At 46.1% G+C, this 17,872-nt stretch overlaps 1 protein-coding gene across 2 annotated transcripts; it reads right to left on the reverse strand.

Annotated features, from left to right (window-relative positions):
- Positions 1-76: 76 nt before the first annotated feature.
- TBC1D25 (TBC1 domain family member 25) lies at positions 77-16,397 on the reverse strand. 2 transcript variants are annotated; one of them, XM_072815670.1, is made up of 6 exons: positions 16,150-16,397; positions 14,453-14,562; positions 13,391-13,545; positions 2,302-2,429; positions 1,971-2,159; positions 77-1,693 (listed from the first exon to the last, which is right to left on the reverse strand). In XM_072815670.1, exons 1-6 carry the CDS (start codon positions 16,267-16,269, stop codon positions 332-334), a joined length of 2,064 nt encoding a protein of 687 aa, XP_072671771.1. In that variant the 5' UTR covers positions 16,270-16,397; the 3' UTR covers positions 77-331. The 2 variants fall into 2 exon arrangements, with proteins under 2 accessions (XP_072671771.1, XP_072671770.1); XM_072815669.1 differs by having other exon boundaries at positions 13,391-13,596; positions 16,150-16,393.
- Between the last annotated feature and the right edge of the window lie 1,475 nt (positions 16,398-17,872).

Genomic DNA, 17,872 nt, shown 5'->3' on the forward strand with positions numbered 1-17,872 from the left:
AAGTGTTTCAGCTCCATCAGGTTAGGAGCTCCTGGGGATGCCATCTATAACAAAAACCAGAGAAAGCACAGAGAAATACACAGACCAAATGACCTTCATGTGTGCAAAGTACAGTTGTTAAAAACAAAACAACATAAATTGAGAAAGGAGGCCATGGCCTCCATGGGGCAGTGCCAAAGCAGAGCCCCATACTCTCAGACCTGGGGAGAAAGGGTCCTGCCCTCCCAACGGGTCTAGGGCTGGCAGGCAGGGAGCTGGGGTCTCATGTATAGGCTCTCATGGCAAAGAACAGAGATCTGGTGGGGCTGATGGTGGGCTGGAAGGAGCCTGATCAAGATGGGGCTGTGGCCTCAGCCCCCTCCTCTGAGTCCCACACCTCTGACTGCAGGTAATCAGCAAAGAGAGCCTTGGCCCGGCGAAGGACGCGCCCCAGGTGGTGTTTTCGCACAAGGCGGTCAAAGTGCATGGCCAGCTCATTGTAATCTAGCCCATTGCGCATGATGTGGTCGCGGTGCTCCAGCAGGATGGCAAGGCAGAGGAAGAGCATAAATGGGTTCCCCCGGCCAAATTCCTGGGGTGGGGGCAGGCCCAGTGGGGGCGGGGGTGGCAGGGACTTCCCAGGTTCTTGTGGGGAGCCCAGCTCTGGCATCAAGGGGGATCCTGCAGCCACATCACCAGCGGGAGAGGCCTCCTGGGTGGATGGTGGAGATGAGGAGGATGGGGAGTCAGGGCGGGAAGAGGAGGAGAATAGTGGGTCTGAGGAGTTCAATAAAGGCTCGGAGAGGGACTTGGAGCTGATGAGGGCAGCTGGTGGGGGCAGCTGAACCAGAGGGTCCCTCTTGGAGCCTGTGTTATCCCTGAGTTGCTGGAGGTCATTCAGACTGGCTTGTCTCAGGAGACGCCCCCCGCCACCAGGCCCCTGGCTGGTCGTGACCAAGTGGTCAACAGCATCTTCAAAAGCACTGCCTCCTCCACCAGCAGGCCTCAGCATGTGCCTCTGTCGTACGGGCCGCCCCCTGTGGCCACTGAAGCCAGCGTCTGCCACTTGGCTGGGGGGTCCGACGAGCTCTACCTCATGTTCTGGAGGATCAGGGGGCAGCGAACTCCAGGTGACCTCAAGCATGCGGAGGGCATCATCAAAGGCAAACTCACGCTTGAGTTCAAGCAGCAGCCAGCGGTAACAGAAGAATAAGTCGTCGGCACCAGCTTCCTGTAAGTACTGGTAAAAGTCAGGATCGGCATGCCGCAGCAGCAACTTGAGATGGGCAAACTTGGTGGCCATGGCGCGGCCGTCAGGATGGAAGTTTGCGGCCAGGCGTTTCATGATGCCACAGAAGCAGACGAAGGCATGGCCTTCATGGTCCATGACAGCGAGGATGGGTGAGGCAAGGTCACTCATGCCCTGACAGTAGGACACCTGTGGGTGGGTAACAGCATAGGTGGTAAGCAAGTCGTGCAGTGCCCGCAGGTGTGGGCCATCCTCAGGCCCCGCATAGTAGGGGTGGGCCCGGTCTGTACGCAGTACATCCTTGAGGACTGTGCTGCGGATGAATTCCAAGTCTTCAGGGCTTGCTCGTTGTGCCCACTCACTCTTGAGCTGTTCATACTCGCGACTCTTGCGTTTCATGTAGTCCATCCGCTCACGGCCTGTCAGCCCATCGGGGTATACGTTCAATAGGTACCGCCATACCACCTGGCCAGGGGCAAAAGAGATAAGGCTGAGGTTCTACAAATGAGCCACCACATCTCAGTGTATATCTGCTACCACCCACCCTGCTGCCTTGGGGCTTTTGTCTTCCTTCAGAAAAGTCTGCCTTCCCACCTTGGCCTCCTAGCCCCTCCTGAAGGAGAGCTTGCTGCCCTGGAACATCTCCAAGCCATCCCATGACAGTGTGGTCCACCGCATGCATCTCATGAGCTATGCATGACTGCAGGAGTGATGGATCCAATGAGTGACCAAGGAGGCTCACCTTTCGTAGAGAGGGCTCAACACCACCATGATAGATCCGCAGGCGCAACTCCTCAGGGCGGGAGAGCTGGCCCTCATGGTTCAGGTATGTGTGAAACTCAGCATCGCTCAGGGGTGGCTTGAAGGGCTTGACATCTTCTCCATATGACCAGCTCAGCACCTGTTGGACCTTAGACAAGGTGCGGCCCACCTGTGACAGAAGGAGGGAGAAACACCACCAATCAGCTGGGCAGGCTAGAGGAAGGTGCCAACCACCTAGATTGGTCAGAATCTGGGGTGCTGGGTAGGCCTGCCCTCCCCCTACAGCTGGCCACAGGGGTCCCTGAAATCACCTGAGAGAGGATAGACTGCGTGAAGGGCAAGGCAGCTGTTGTCAGCGATGACCTTTTCTCAGCCAGTAGCACGTCAGAACCAATGACATCCTTGGGGCTGATTATGTCCCAGTCTTCCAGGAGAGGGCCTAGGTACACAGAATGACGCAATACAAGAATGGGCGTTAGAGTCCCACACGTCAGGGCTGGGTTCCTCTCCTACCAAAGCCAGGCCACCCATCGGGCAATGAATGACTCCCACCCTCTCTTCCCATGTCATCTAAATCAGGAAAAACATAAAACCATGAATAATAATTCTTTGGTGGTTAACTGTCCCACAGAATGGCTCAGCAGACTCTAAGCAGTATTTTAATGGTATAAATTAATAGTTTTGGGGCACTTGCTATGTGCCAACCATTATGAAAAGGGCTCCACTTTATGCCAAGAAGTGTTCTGAGCCTTTTTACAAATATTGATTCATTTAATATTCATATCCTTCCCATGAGTTAGGTGCTGTTATTTTTTTTTAATTTTTATTTATTTATGATAGTCACACACACACACACACAGAGAGGCAGAGACATAGGCAGAGGGAGAAGCAGGCTCCAGGCACCGGGAGCCCGATGTGGGATTCGATCCCGGGTCTCCAGGATCGCGCCCTGGGCCAAAGGCAGGCGCCAAACCGCTGCGCCACCCAGGGATCCCGGTGCTTTTATTTTTTATTTATTTTTTTATTTTTTTTTAAAAACATTTTTTATTTTTTTTTCTTTTTCTTTTTTCTTTTTATTTATTTATGATAGACAGAGAGAGAGAGAGAGAGGCAGAGACACAGGCAGAGGGAGAAGCAGGCTCCATGCACTGGGAGCCCGACGTGGGATTCGATCCGGGGTCTCCAGGATCGCGCCCTGGGCCAAAGGCAGGCGCCAAACCGCTGCGCCACCCAGGGATCCCCGCTTTTATTTTTTTAAAAAGGTTTTATTTGTTTGTGAGAGAGAGAGAGAGAGAGAAAGAGAGAATATGCATGAGCAGGGGGGAGGGGAGGGGCAGAGGGAGAGGGAGAAGCAGACTCCCCACCCAGCAGGTAGCCTGATGCAGGGCTCAATCACAGGATCCTGAGATCATGACCTGAGCTGGAGGCAGCCACTTAACCGACTAAGCCACCTAAGCACTCGGCACTATTATTATTATTGTTTCAAATATTTTAAAAAGATTTTTATCTCTAAGTAACAGCTATACCCAACATGGGGCTCAATCCCAGGACCCCAAGATCAAGAGTTGCAGGCTCTACTGACTGAGCCAGCCAGGCACCCCCAGTTAGGCTATTATTAACACCATTCTTTCTATGATGAAACAGGCACAGTCTTTATAAGATAGTTGCCCAAGACCTCACAGCTAGTGAGTGAAAGAACTAAATTTGAAGCCCAGACCCAAAGCTTGAGAGCCCAAACTCTTAATCTTATATTCACACTAGTCTCCATCCCACAATTGCTATAGATTACCATGATCATTCTCATTTAGTAGATGATGACAAAAAAGGCTGGAACGATTAACAACTGGCCAAAATTCTCCAGCCAGGAAATGGTAGGGCTGAATATGAACCTTGTTCCAGAGCCTAGACAGACTTTAGAAGTATTTGTGGAACAGGAATGTCATAGATAATACACAGAGGAAATAGTGTTATACTGGCTCTACCCAGTTCTGGCCCTTGAAACACCAGTCCCTCTCCTTTCCTTGCCCTTGCATCTTTTCTTCCCACCTCAAATGTGATGTGATGGCTGAAGTAGCAGTGGCCATGTGAAGGGAAATTTGAGACGCTGGAAAGATGTCAGCCCTGGTGCCACAGAGCTGCTAATCTGACCACAGCAGTGTCCAACAGGTTTCTTTTTTTAAAGATTTGATTTATTTGACAGAGAGAAAGAGAGCGCAGAAACAGGCAGAGAGGCAGGCAGAGGGACAGGGAGAAGCAGGCTCCCCACTGAGCAGACAGCCCACTGGGTGGGCTCCATCCTAGGACTCTGTTTCATGACCTGAGCCAAAGGAAGGTGCTTAACTGACTAAGCCACCTAGGTACCCCTGTCCAATGGACTTCAAACTCTACGAAACAAGTCAACTTTGATTTAAGCCATTGTCATTTGCAGGCAAATGCTATTCCTAAGCAGCCTGTCGATGGAGTCCACTATACCTTCTCCCACAGAGCTGAAGGAGAAGCAAACCCTAGGCCATATTTGGATGTTATTGCCTCTCTCTGGATGTCTCACAGAGCACAGAAAATGCAAGGGGTCCAAAAGGAGAGCCCAGGGCACCTGGGTGGCTTAGTGGCTGAGCGTCTGTCTTCAGCTCAGGTTGTGATCCCAGGGTCCTGGGATTGAATCCTGCATCAGGCTTCCTGCAGGATCATGCTTCACCCTCTGCCTGTGTCTCTGCCTCTCTCTCTCTCTCATGAAAAAAATAAAAATAAAATCTTTAAAACAAAACAACAAGAACAAAAGGAGAGCCCAAGATCCACTCTGGACACAGCCTCCTCCTCTGCTCCTCATGGGAGTAAACAGTGTCTCTATCTGTTCATCTGCTTGAGCCCGAAACCTGAGAGACATCCTTACTGCCTCCCACTCTCTCAACTCTCAGGGCCAAACTGTCACTAAGCCCTGTGGCTTCTGCATGCAGAACATACTTCAATTCTACCTCTTCTCTCATCTCTACCTTGTCACCTGTCTGAGCCACCACATCTTTCACTTGAGACTGCCTCTTTGCTCCTCTCCACTCCCTCCCAACAGCTGCCAGAGTGGTCTTTCCAAAGTATGAAAACACTTTTTAAAAAAATGTTTTATTTATTTATCTGACAGAAAGAGAGAGCAAGCATGAGCAGGGGTGTGGAATGGGGAGAGGGAGAACCAGGCTCCCCACTGAGTAGGGGGCTTGACGCAGGGCTCGACCCCAGGACCCTGAGATCATGACCTAAGCCGAAGGCAGACACTTAACCGACTGGGCCACCCAAGCGCCCCCAAAACATGAAAACACTTAACAGATAAAATGAAGAAGGTCAAACTAATGGTCTGAAAGACCAAATAGAAGAACCCCTTCAAGGTGCAGAGCTACAGCTTGATGATTTGAGTGAAAACGAGGAGAGGACAAGTCCAGGAGATGCAAGATGCAAGTAGTTCTGCTCCTCGACTCTGAAAGCAAGAAGACAGTGGTTTGCAGCACCCACGGAGCGCTGAGAAGAAAGCCTTGAGATGCAAGGGCTCCACCCACCCAGCCAAGACAGTACATATCTATCTTGGCCAGAGAAAGACGTTTTTCGTCACTGGAGTACATCCAACCCTTGCACCTTATTGGAGAACAAGAAGTTCTTTAAGCCAATGACTCCCGAATCACAATGCAGGCTCCAAGTGGGGGAAGGCAAAAGGGAAGGTAAATGGCGACAGGCTACAAGTTTTTAATATGTGTAGTTAAACATGAAATGACAAAGGTACTGTTATTGGGAGTTTATAGTATTAAGCATTACATTAGGATTACTGAAACATAAGTGATCTACTATAAAGAAAATACAATGATAGCCTGGAATTGAAAAAGAAATCATTACAAAAAATACACACACACACACACACACACGTGTGTATATGTATGTATGTATATATGTATATATAGAAATTACTATCTAAACCAAACCCAGAAGTTAAAGGTTAGGGATCAGAGTAAAAGTAAGAATTAAAAGTGTTTCATGGGATGCCTGGGTGGCTCAGTGGTTGAGAGTCGGCCTTTGGCTCGGGTCATGATCCCAGGGTCCTGGGATTGAGTCCTGCTTCGGGCTCCCCATGGGAGCTTGCTTCTCCCTCTGCCTATGTCTCTGCCTCCCTCTGTGTGTCTCCCATGAATAAATAAATAAAAACTTAAAAAAAATAAAAAAAACAAAAGTGTTCCAAAGCTTCCATTTCAAGGCCTGGGAGGGTGGGAGAGACTGGAGGGAAAAGAGTTTAACTGTCAATTGAGTAAAAAAAGCATAAATCCTGGTATGGGGTTTTTGTGAGAGACATACCTAAAATTATGTGACAAAGAATGGTTGAAAACTGAAGAAACCCAAGGTATTCTTGGCAAACACCAACAGAGGCAAGCACAGCCATGTGAATGTCAGAAAAAGCACTGCTCAAGGGCAAAAGTATTACAGGAAAAGAGAGACATTCTATATTGCTTAAGAAAAGAAAGAAGCCATTAATAGAATGGGCAAAGGATTTCTATAAGCACAATCTCATCCAGTGGCAAAGCCTGATCTGAACTATATATAGTCTTTATATAACCTACTAAGTGTGAATGTGTACATATTTCCCTGAAGAATCATCCAAATGTTTCACTATGGAGTGCTGTCCCAGGCCCTACTTGTGGTATTACATGATATATGCTATACATACTACATTTTCCTATAAAATTGTCAAACTTCCCAAACGCTAAATTAATATATAAATTCTGTGTAATGCCAATCAGAAATCTAATTGGGTTTTTCCTGGAACTGGATAAAAATTACTTTAAGGATCATATGGAAGAATTCACATTTAAGAATAGTTAAGGGCAGCGCTGGTGGTGCAGCGGTTTAGCGCTGCCTGCAGCCCGGGGTGTGATCCTGGAGACCCTGGATCGAGTCCCACATCGGGCTTCCTGCATGGAGCCTGCTTCTCCCTCTGCCTGTGTCTCTGCCTCTCTCGCTCTCTCTGAATGAATAAATAAATAAATCTTAAAAAAATAAGAATAGTTAAGAAAAAGAAGAGCCAAGAAAAAGAACAGTGGGAGGATGGCAATGCTTGCCTTATTAAAATTAACCACAAAACCAGTGTGATAAAAATATGATGTCAGCACAGAAATAGACAAACGGAGCCAATGGGTGGAATGTAATAGAGAGCCCAGAAATAAATCCAAGTACATATGGCAACTCAGTGTATAATAAAAGTGTCATTCCAAATCAGTGTAAACAAGGTGATTCTTTAATAAATGATGCTGGCATAACTTTTTCTGGAATTTTTTGAAAACAACTAGGTGTACTTATCACAATGTTCACAGAGTAGAGATTTACATGTAAAAAAATAAAATAATAAGCATATTAGAAGAAAACATAGGAGAATATCTGTATAAACTTGTGGATGGAAAGATGTTCCAAAGTAAGGGGAGATACTCAGAAGTCATAAAGGAAGAGATAGATATTATGTATAAGACTGCATGCAGGGACGCCTGGATGGCTCAGCAGTTTAGAGCCTGCCTTCGGCCCAGGGCCTGATCCTGGAGTCCCAAGATCAAGTCCCACATCAGGCTTCCTGCATGGAGCCTGCTTCTCCCTCTGCCTGTGTCTCTGCCTCTCTCTCTGTGTCTCTCATGAATAAATAAATAAAATCTTAAAAAAAGACTGCATGTAAATTTCAGTTTTCAATAGGACAAAAGAAAAAGACACTATAAGCAAAGCCATAAAACAAAAGATAAGCTGGGAAAAAATATTGGCAGTACATATGACAATATGACAAAGAGGATTTGGATCACAATAGCACAAATTGGTTGAAGATCTAGGCTTGGTAATCTTCTGTTTGTAGAGGTGACAGAAACTGACTTCTTCCCAGAAAGAGGACTGGCCATCCAAGGTGTCACAACATGCCTGGTGCTTTCATAGTCATGAACATGATCACAGGAACATCATTAATAATATTTATAATAACAGCCCTATCTATTGGATACTTATATAGTTTGAGACCATTTATGTTAAACATATACCATTTGTGGTTATATACAAATATGATATGAATATATTTATGTTTATATGTAGATAAACATGTGTATGTGTATGAGTAAGGAGCTGCAATATTACTCATCAAGCTAATCATAGTGGTTCCTGTAGGGCAAAAGGGTAGGGTAATCAAGATTTGGCACAGTGGTTCCAGGAGACTTCAGCATTATTTGAAATGTTTTCATTTTTCATAAGGAAAATGTATTTACTGGGGAATTAAAATTAATTAATTAAAAATTAATTTTTAATTTCTTTCTTTTTAAAAAGATTTTATTTATTCATTCATGAGAGGCACAGACAGAGAGGCAGAGACATAGGCAGAGGGAGAAGCCCTCCTCGCAGGGAGCCCGATGTGGGACTCAATCCGGAATCATGTCCTGAGCCAAAGGCAAATGCTTAACCACTGAGCCACCCAGGCATCCCTAAAAATTAATTCCTTTAAAAAAATGCAACTTCAATCAAATTCCCATTAGAATTTTAATGGACTGATAAGCTAATTCTATTAAATGAGAAGAACAGTAAGTGCACAAGAATATTTAAGAAACATTTTTAAAAAGGAAAACTTTAAAACATGTCATAAAGCTTTGTGATTAAAACAACATGGAACTGGTTTGGATTTAACAAAGAGATCAATATAAGACGACCAGGAGTTCAGAAACAGGTTTGTTTCCCAAATGCAGGCAGGAATCTGGTAGATGAGACAATGGTAGGAAAAGAATGGACTCATCAATAACTGGAAAGTTGATTCTCAAGGTGCCTGGGTGGCTCAGTCAGTTAAGTGTCTGCCTTTGGCTCAGGTCATGATCCCGGGGTACTGGGGTCAAGCCCCATATGGGGCTCCCTGCTCAGTGGGGAGCCTGCTTCTCCCTCTGCCTTTGCCCCTTCCCTCTGCTCGTACTCTAATAAATTAAAAAAAAATCTCAAAAAAAGAAAGTCAGGGGCATCTGGGTGGCTGAGTGTCTAAGCGTCTGTCTTTGGCTCACGTTGTGATCCCAGAGTCCTGGAATCGAGTCCTGCATCAGGCTGCCTGCAGGGAGCCTGCTTCTCCCTCTGCCTATGTCTCTGCCTCTCATGAATAAATGAATAAAATCTTTAAAAAAAATAAAGTCAATCCTCTAAAAAGAATATTTAAATGTCTTTTTGTCAAATTGATAAGTGTCTGTCTCTCTGCTTTATTTGCATTCCTCTCAGTTCTTATACAGTTGGGGTTTTCTTCATGTTATTAGCTGTACAGATTTGATTTCTTTACCAAAGGAGTGTCACTGTGTCTATTTTATAGGTGAGGAAACCAAAGCTTGGGGAATTAGTTAAGTGAGTAATCCAAGCACACGGGGCTACTCTGGCAGAAGTTCCTGTCTCCAGCTACCTGTCTTTTTCAGTTTGTCTCTGCCCATCTTTGTCACTATCTTTCTCTCTGACTCCAGTTTTTTCCTCTCTTTCCACCTCTCTCTCTTTTTCTCTAGGCTGCTAATCTTAATAAGCCCACAATTTCATAGAATCAAATGGTTAAGAGCAAAGACTCTGGACTAGTTCAGCCACCACTTGAGTTCAAATCCTGCTCTTCCACTGACTGTGTGACATGCACAAGTTCTGTTCCCCTCTCTGAACCTGTTTCCTCATCTATAATGTAGGGATGACCATCATGCCTACCCTGTAGGATTGTTTTGACAATCTAATGAATAAATATTATGTGTGTAGAATGGTCCTGAGTGTTCAACACATGTTAGCTATTTATATGTTACCTCTCATCCCAAATGGGCATGTAAATTCCCTGAGGCTGGGAACCATGACTTTCACTCTCCAACTTTTTAATTTAATTATTATTTTTAAAGATTTTAGGGCAGCCCAGGTGGCTCAGCGGTTTAGCGCTGCCTTCAGCCCAGGGTGTGGTCCTGGGGACCCAGGATCCAGTCCCATAGCAGGCTCCCTGCATGGAATGGAGCCTGCTTTTCTGTCTGCCTGTGTTCTCTGCCTTTCTCTCTCTGTGTGTGTCTCTCATGAATAAATAAAATCTTATAAATAAAAAGATTTTATTTATTTATTCACGAGACACACAGAGAGAGATGCAGAGACAAAGACAGAGGGAGAAGCAGGATCCTTGCAGGGAGCCCAATGTGGGAGTTGATCTCTGGACTGGGATCATGCCCTAAGCTGAAGGCAGATGCTCAACCACTGAGCCACCCAGGTGTCCCTTTAAAGATTTATTTATTATTTATTATTTTTTTATTTTTATTTTTTTAAAAGATTTTATTCATTCATGAGAGAGACAGAGAGAGAGAGAGGTAGAGACACAGGCAAAGGGAGAAGCAGGCTCCACACAGGGAGCCTGACATGGGACTCGATCCCGGGTCTCCAGGATCAGCCCCTGGGCTGAAGGTGGTGCTAAACCGCTGAGCCACCTGCGCTGCCCTATTTATTATTTTTAAAAAAGATTTATTTATTCATTTTAAAGAGAGAGAGAGAGAGAGAGACAGAGACAGAGTGGAGGGAGGGTCAGTGGGAGAAAAATCTTCCAGCAGACTCCCTGCTGAGCGTGGAGACGGATGTGGGGCCCGATCCCGTGACCCATGAGACCATTACCCAAGGCAAAACCAAGAGTTGGAAAATCAACTGACTGAGCCACCTAGGAGCCCCAATAGTTTATTTATTTGCTTGAAAGAGAGAGAGAGAGAGAGCAAGCAAGCACGAGTGGGGGAAGGTGCAGAGGGAGAGAGAGAGAAAAGCAGACTCCTTGCTGAACACAGAGCCCAAGGCAGGGCTCGATGCCAGGACCCCAAGATCACAAACTGAGTCAAAGTCAGACAGATGCTTAACTGACTGAGCCATCGAGGCACCAAGTTTTTATTTTAAAAAATTTCAAATCTACAATAAAGTTAAACCCATACATCCTTCATCTAGTTCCCCTAACTGTTCATTTTTTGCCACATTTGCTTCTTCTTGTTTTCTCCATATAGATACATATTGTTTATTATTCTTTTATCTTTTTTAAAAATATTTTTATTTATTTATTCATGAGAGACACACAGAGTGAAAGGCAGAGACATAGGCAGAGGGAGAATGCAGGGAGCCCGATGTAGGACTTGATCCTGGGACTCCAAGATCATGCCCTGAGCCAAAGGCAGACATCCAACCACTGAGCCACCCAGGTGTCCCTCTTTTATCTTAATTTTTAAAAGATTTTATTTATTTGAGAGAGAGCAATAGAGAGAGAGCATGTGAGCAATAGCAGCGGGGAGGGGCCAGGGAGACGGAGAATCAGACTTCCTGATGAGCAGGCTGCCCGATGATGTGGGGCAGGTAAGCCACCCAGACACCTCTACATAGTGGTTTTCTTTTAAAGATTTATTTATTTATTTTTAATTTTATTTATTTATGATAGTCACAGAGAGAGACAGAGAGAGAGAGGCAGAGACACAGGCAGAGGGAGAAGCATGCTCCATGCAGGGAGCCCGACGTGGGATTCGATCCCGGGTCTCCAGGATCGCGCCCTGGGCCAAAGGCAGGCGCTAAACCGCTGCGCCACCCAGGGATCCCCTAAAGATTTATTTATTAAAAAAAAAAAAGATTTACTTATTTCAGAGAGAGAAATGAGAGAGAATGCGCGGAGGGGAGGGGCAGAGGGAGAGAGAATGCTTGAGTAGACTCCATACCAGTGCAGAGCCAAACAGGAGGCTCAATCCCAGGACTGTGAGATCATGACCTGAACTGAAATCAAGAGTTAGCCCCTTAACCGACTGAACCACCCAGGCACCCCAATACATATATTTTTTTTTCCAATACATATTATTTTTTGCTGAATTATTTGCAGACATCATGACACTTTACCCCTTAATGCTTAACTGTGTTTTTCCTGAGAACAAGGACATTTTCCTTGAATAACCATAATGCTATTACCATACCCAGGACATTTAACATTGATACAATATTATCATCTAATATATGGTTCATAATCAAATTTTTTGGGCCCATGTCTTAATTTATCTGTGCATTCCCAGGGACCAACACATGTAAGAGTCAGGGAACGAATATGAGAAGAGAGGAAGTGGCTGAGAGATCAAAGGAACAATGAATGGGTGAACATGAGTGCAGGATGAATGAATGGATAAATACAATCATCATTATCATAATCAGCATTGTTATAATTATGTGTTATTATTATTTTTAAATATTTATTTATTTATTCATGAGATACACAGACTGATAGAGAGGCAGAGACACAGGCAGAGGGAGAAGCAGGCTCCATGCAGGGAGCCCGATGTAGGACTCGATCCTGGATTTCAGAATAATGACCTGAACCAAAGGCAGGTGCCCAACCGCTGAGCCACCCAGGCGTCCCTAATTATGTGTTATTATAACAGAAACATACAATATTACATCTCTATTGTTATGCTGCATTATATAATTATTACCTATATTACTAGATTATATGTTATAATAGGAAACATAATAGGATACTTATTGTTAGAACTAATATATATATATATATATATAAGATTTTATTTACTTGAGAGAGAGAGAGAGCGTGCACGCATGCACGCATACAGGAGTAGTGAGGAGGGGCAGTGGGAGATGGAAAAGCAGACTCTGCTGAACAGGAAGCCAGATGCAGGGCTTGATCTCAGAGCCCTGGGATCATGATCTGAGCCAAAGGGAGACGCTTAACTGAGCCACCCAGGCACCCCTGAAGCTAATATTTTATTTTTATTTTTTATTTTTTAAAGATTTATTTATTTATTCATGAGAGAGAGAGAGAGAGAAAGAGAGGCAAAGACATAAGCAGAGGGAGAAGCAGGCTCCTTGCAGGGAACCCGACGCGGGACTCAATCCCAGAAATCCAGGATCATGCCCTGAGCCGAAGGCAGACGTTCAATCACTCAGCCATCCAGGCGTCCCATGGAGCTAATATTTTAAAAATACTTTTATTTATTTTATTTCAGAGAGGGGGGAGGGAAAGGGGGGGAATTTCAAGCAGACTCCACAGTGAGTGCAGAACCTGACACAGGCTCCATCTCATGACCCTGAGATCATGACCTGAGCTGAAACCAAGAGTTGGATGCTCAACCAACTGGGCCACCTAGAACTAATATTTTTTGAGCACTCTCCTTGTTGCCATGCATTGTTCCAGGCATTTTACGTGAGTTTCCCTGTTTAATCCTCATGATGGCCCTAAGATATCATTATTTCTACTTTACAGGTGAGGCAACTGAGGCCCAGTGGCCAAGCCAGGATATGGACTTAGGATACCTTTTTCTCAAGCTCATTGTGAGGGAGTGTATTGGAAGGAGTGGAGTCATCCTATGGGGAAAGGGTGGGTCCCAGAGCAGTGGCCCCAGGGGGCCAGGTACTCACTGTCCTCGGTGGGCCGAATATCCACCCGAAGCTGCAGATAAGGTTTGGAGGCTGTGGCGAAGGCTGTGCTGAGGTCCCAGTCAGACAGGAGTGAGAGGTAAGTTTCCTGCCCTAGCCGATCCCGACCCAGGTAGCTGATGCCAAAGTTCTTCTTCCTGGACAGAGGAGGTGTGGCAGCTCTCAAGTGCCCCCTGTGCCCTGGAGGCCTGAGGGCCAGTTTCCACAAAAAGCCAGGGAAGGCAGAGATGAAGTCAAACAACTCCCTACTATGTATTGGGTACTGTGCCAAGGATGGTGGGAAGTCTGAGGTCAGACAATTTATCTCCACTTTGTTATACAAACACAGATAACAGATACACACCTGCTTGTATCTACAGGGTACACTGAAAACTTAAAATGTTGGTCCCTTCTAGGGAGGGTAACAGGGTAGTTAAGGGATAGAAGTGGGAAGAAAACAGCCTTCCTATTGCATAAAAAATAAAGCAATCTGTCTGTTACCTTTGACAACAAAAAAATGTTTAAGAAGAAAGATAAAAAAACAACTAAGTACTTGTTCTTCAGATACACTTGTGCAACTATGCAATGAAGTATGTTGGTAACTACTGTAACCATGGAAACATCCTAAGTACACATCACTTTTGTACTCCTTGAATTTGTTACCACGTACATGTACTTCTCCAAAATAACAACCACAACAAAATAACCATCATACCTGTCCCCAAGAGACACCACTTTTCATCTATCAGGTCGGCAAATTTTCCAGTGTTTTCTAATAAGCAATGTTTCCAAGGGAAACAGGCATTTTATATGCTGCTGGTGAGATTATAAATTGGCAAAAACCTGTCCAGGATGCATTTTGGAAACACTCTGAAAATTTTAAAAAGCATACACCCTTAGCCCAGTAATATGACTGTTAGGAATTTATCCTATGACTAGATTTCCTCAAATATTCCAGGATATGCAAACAAAAAAACCCTACCAAACAACAACAAAAAAAACGCCAAACAACCACTGTTGAGGTGGGTGGCCCCATGGTCGGTCCCCCAGTAACCCATAACTCACCCATTCAAATCAAAGGCTCGGATGAGGATGTGCTGCAATACATCGAGTGAGGTGATCTGGGGGTCGACGGCAAAAGAGCGGAACTCCGGTGGCAAGAAGCTGTCACACTTCTGGGGAGAGAAGACACAGGGTGGGCCACCAGGGGCCACGCATCACCAGGTTGAAGTGGAGGGATAGGAGGCAAGGTCAGACAAGTGGTGGGCGGGGGTCAGATGGAGGCAGGGGTTCCGGGCCTTGGTGAGGGCTTTGGTTGTTGCTTTGAATAAGGGGGAAGACTTGGAGGGTTCTGTGCAGAGGAGGGATGTGATCTGACTTAGGATTTTTAACAGGATCCTTCTGACTGCTCTTAGAAGAACAGATTGTGGGGGGCAAGGGAGAAAGCAGCAGTCCAGTGAGGAGGAGGCCACTGCAATAGTCTAAGCACCCAATCCTTCTTTGTCCCCTGCAACGATGGCTGTCAGGATCACCATGTCCAGTCTGGCCCCCATTAAATCAATACTCCATGCTGCACCAATTTAGCTCATCTATCTACAATACATACTACCCTGCTTAAATCTCATCAAAGGCAACCCCAGGGTTCCCAAAAGGTAAGCCTATAGGACTCTGGCCAGCCTGTCTTCAGTCAGCTCTTTTGAACTCCACAATCTGGTACTACCAAACTGCTTGGAAGTTATTTTGAACACATCCTGGCTTCAAGACTTTGCTTGTGTGGATCCTCCTGTCTGGAAAGTCCTTCCCACTTTCTTCCAACCAGCTAGACACAGCTCAGGCATCATCTCTTTTCTGAATTCCCAAACCTCTACATTAGAGCCTCCTGTATTACCCTGAGGTGATCCATTTACTTCTTTCCAGAATCTACTTTCTTTTCATCAACACCAGTCCCACCACCCTAGTCCTAGCCACCGTTTTCATTTCCTGCAGCTATGGCAACAGCTTTATTACTTAGAATACATGTCAAAGGCCCTTCACAATCTGCCTCCCTTATACCTCTTCGTTTTACTCCCTACCTGTTCCAGCAATATGGGAACCTAAGGGAACATGCCAAGCTCATCCCCACTTCCCAGCCGTTGCCCTTGCTGGTCTCTCTGCTTCCACTCATCCTCCTATAGGCACATGGACGATTCCTTTTAAGGGGGGTGTCTCTGCTCTTTCAGAACCTCTCTAGGGACTTCCCGCTACAACTGTGGCCAAAGTAACTCCCTAGTTCAGAAGCTTTTTAGTTACTTCCTCACGACATTCACCACTGTCCAAAGCATCTCACTTATTTAGCGGTCTTCCCGAGAAGCATTAGTAAGCTCATCCAGGGTGAGATTGTAAATTGGCACAAAAGTGCAGTCTCAACATACATGTTAATTCACTTCAGCACCTCCTTTTCAGACACCAACAGCCCCCCTCGCGCCTCGACTACTAAGGCCCCTCCTCCAGTCCTATGGTCCCTCCTCTCTACCCATTATCTCCACCTATCTCCTTAGGCCCCTATCCCTCCATTTTCAATCCCTACGTTCTCAGGCCCTGCCCAACATTTCCAGGTCCAGCCTCCCCCCTCGCCCGTCCCCATCACCATCACTCTGCCCTCAAGCCTCGCCCCTCAGGTTAACACCCCAAATCTCGGGCCCCGCCTTCCAACCTAGGAGAGTCACCGCCTTCCCCTCCCCTGGGCACCCCAGGCAGGCAGGCCGACCAGCTGTCAGCCTCACCTTGACTCGGACCCGTACCACCTCTCGCTCCTCCTCCTCAGCCGCCGCCGCCTGGGCTCCCCCACCAGGTGGGGGCGCTCCAGAGCCGGCCAAGTCCGAGGATCCAGAGGCCGACGCCATCTCGCCGCCAGCCGCCTCAGGGCGACGGTTGACCGTTGCCCCCCACCACTGTGCGCACTCCGGAGTCCCGGCGCCGGCGGCCCCACCTTGCGCCCTGGCGCAGGCGCAGAGGCCGCCGTGCGATCCTGCCCCCCCACTGCCCCTCCCACCAAGCACAGGGTGGAGATGGCCTCTACGCATGCGCTTCAGATGCTGTTGCCAAGTGTCCCGCCTCCAAAACCTGAGCATTGTGCCTCATTTTCAGCCGTGCGCAGGCGCCTTCTGAGGTCCCACCTCCCCCCGCCTACGGTTCGGTTTTTTGGGCAGTTCACTTCCGGATTCGCTCGCATGTAACAGAGACAATCTATTCTGGCGAGAGAAGTGGGCGGGGAAAAGAAGCTGCTGTGCGGTGACGTCAGTCTCCACGCCCCGCCCCACTCGCCTCGCGCATCTGCTTAGCAGGTGATGTCATGTATTTCAAACCGCCTGTAGGCCTCGCTTCAAGTCCGCTGAATGGAAAAATAATCCTTTTTCCAGAATCTTTTTAAAATAGTTTACACCATGTGAAAATTCATGGAGCTGTTCATTTGTGACTTCTGCAGTTTTTATCTGCATATTTCAATAAATAACTTACCAAAAAAGCTGTTTTTACACTCTCTGGAGGTCCTAGCTTTTTAAGTTTGCCTTCATTTTATTTAATCCTCGCAACACGTTGAAGTCAGTCCTGTTATTAAACAGTGTGTGTCCACTAATATCTGCTGAATGAACATATTTTAGACTCCTCAAATCAAAATACATGAAGGCATTCTTTTCACTTCATTGCACATCCATCTGGTTTGGACAAAATACAGACTGCCCTTACCAGTGTAATTTCTAACAAAGAAGTCCTGTAAGATGCCTGGACTTGTTATTGTTGCAGTGTTGTATGAATGCTACTCTTAACTTTTTAGAAAAGTCTGCAATTCTATTGTGGTATCTTTTTAAAAAAAGATTTTATTTATTTATTTGAGAGAGAGAGAGAGAGAGAGAAAACGAAGGGAGTGGAGGGGCAGAGGGAGAGGGAGAAGCAGACTCTCCAGTGAGCAAGGAGCCCCATGTGGGGCTTGATTCCAGGACGCAGGGATTAGGACCTGAGCTGAAGGTAGACACTTAACCCACTGAACCACCCAGGCGCCCCTATTTTGGTATCTTCTTTTTTTTTCCTAAAGACTTTGTTCATGAGAGGAACAGAGAGTGGCAGAGACACAGGCAGAGGGAGAAGCAGGCTCCATGCAGGGAGCCTGATGTGGGATTCGATCCCAGGACCCCAGGATCACGCCCTGAGCCAAAGGCAGATGCTCAACTGCTGAGCCACCCAGCCGTCCCTATTTTGCTATCTTCTTAAATAGTTTCCTTGGTTTTAATATTAGATAGTTGTCAATTTCCTAGAAGGTATAAATAATGGAGTTTTTTTTTTTTTTTGAAAACCAAAGAAAGGTTTTTGGCACATATCTTTTGACCCATGCGCTTGAGTAAAAATCTTTACTTCTTATGGCTCTGCTGGATTTTCTGAAATAAGGAATTTGAGAATGTGCTTCTCATTAAAATTATCATAGGGTGGGATGAGTAAAACAGTAGTCTGGAT

This window comes from Canis lupus, chromosome X, assembly GCF_048164855.1.
Source record: "Canis lupus baileyi chromosome X, mCanLup2.hap1, whole genome shotgun sequence".
Classification (NCBI taxonomy): domain Eukaryota; kingdom Metazoa; phylum Chordata; class Mammalia; order Carnivora; family Canidae; genus Canis; species Canis lupus.

Excerpts from the sequence above, each read along its gene's own strand:
- TBC1D25 (XM_072815669.1), bottom strand. The coding sequence starts at position 16,269 with ATGGCGTCGGCCTCTGGATCCTCGGACTTGGCCGGCTCTGGAGCGCCC. Across the intron at positions 13,597-14,452 it reads CGAGCCTTTGATTTGAATGG|GCCTCCAGGGCACAGGGGGC; the intron begins GTGAGTTATGGG and ends ACTGGCCCTCAG. Across the intron at positions 1,694-1,970 it reads TTGAGCCCTCTCTACGAAAG|GTGGTATGGCGGTACCTATT; the intron begins GTGAGCCTCCTT and ends GCCCCTGGCCAG.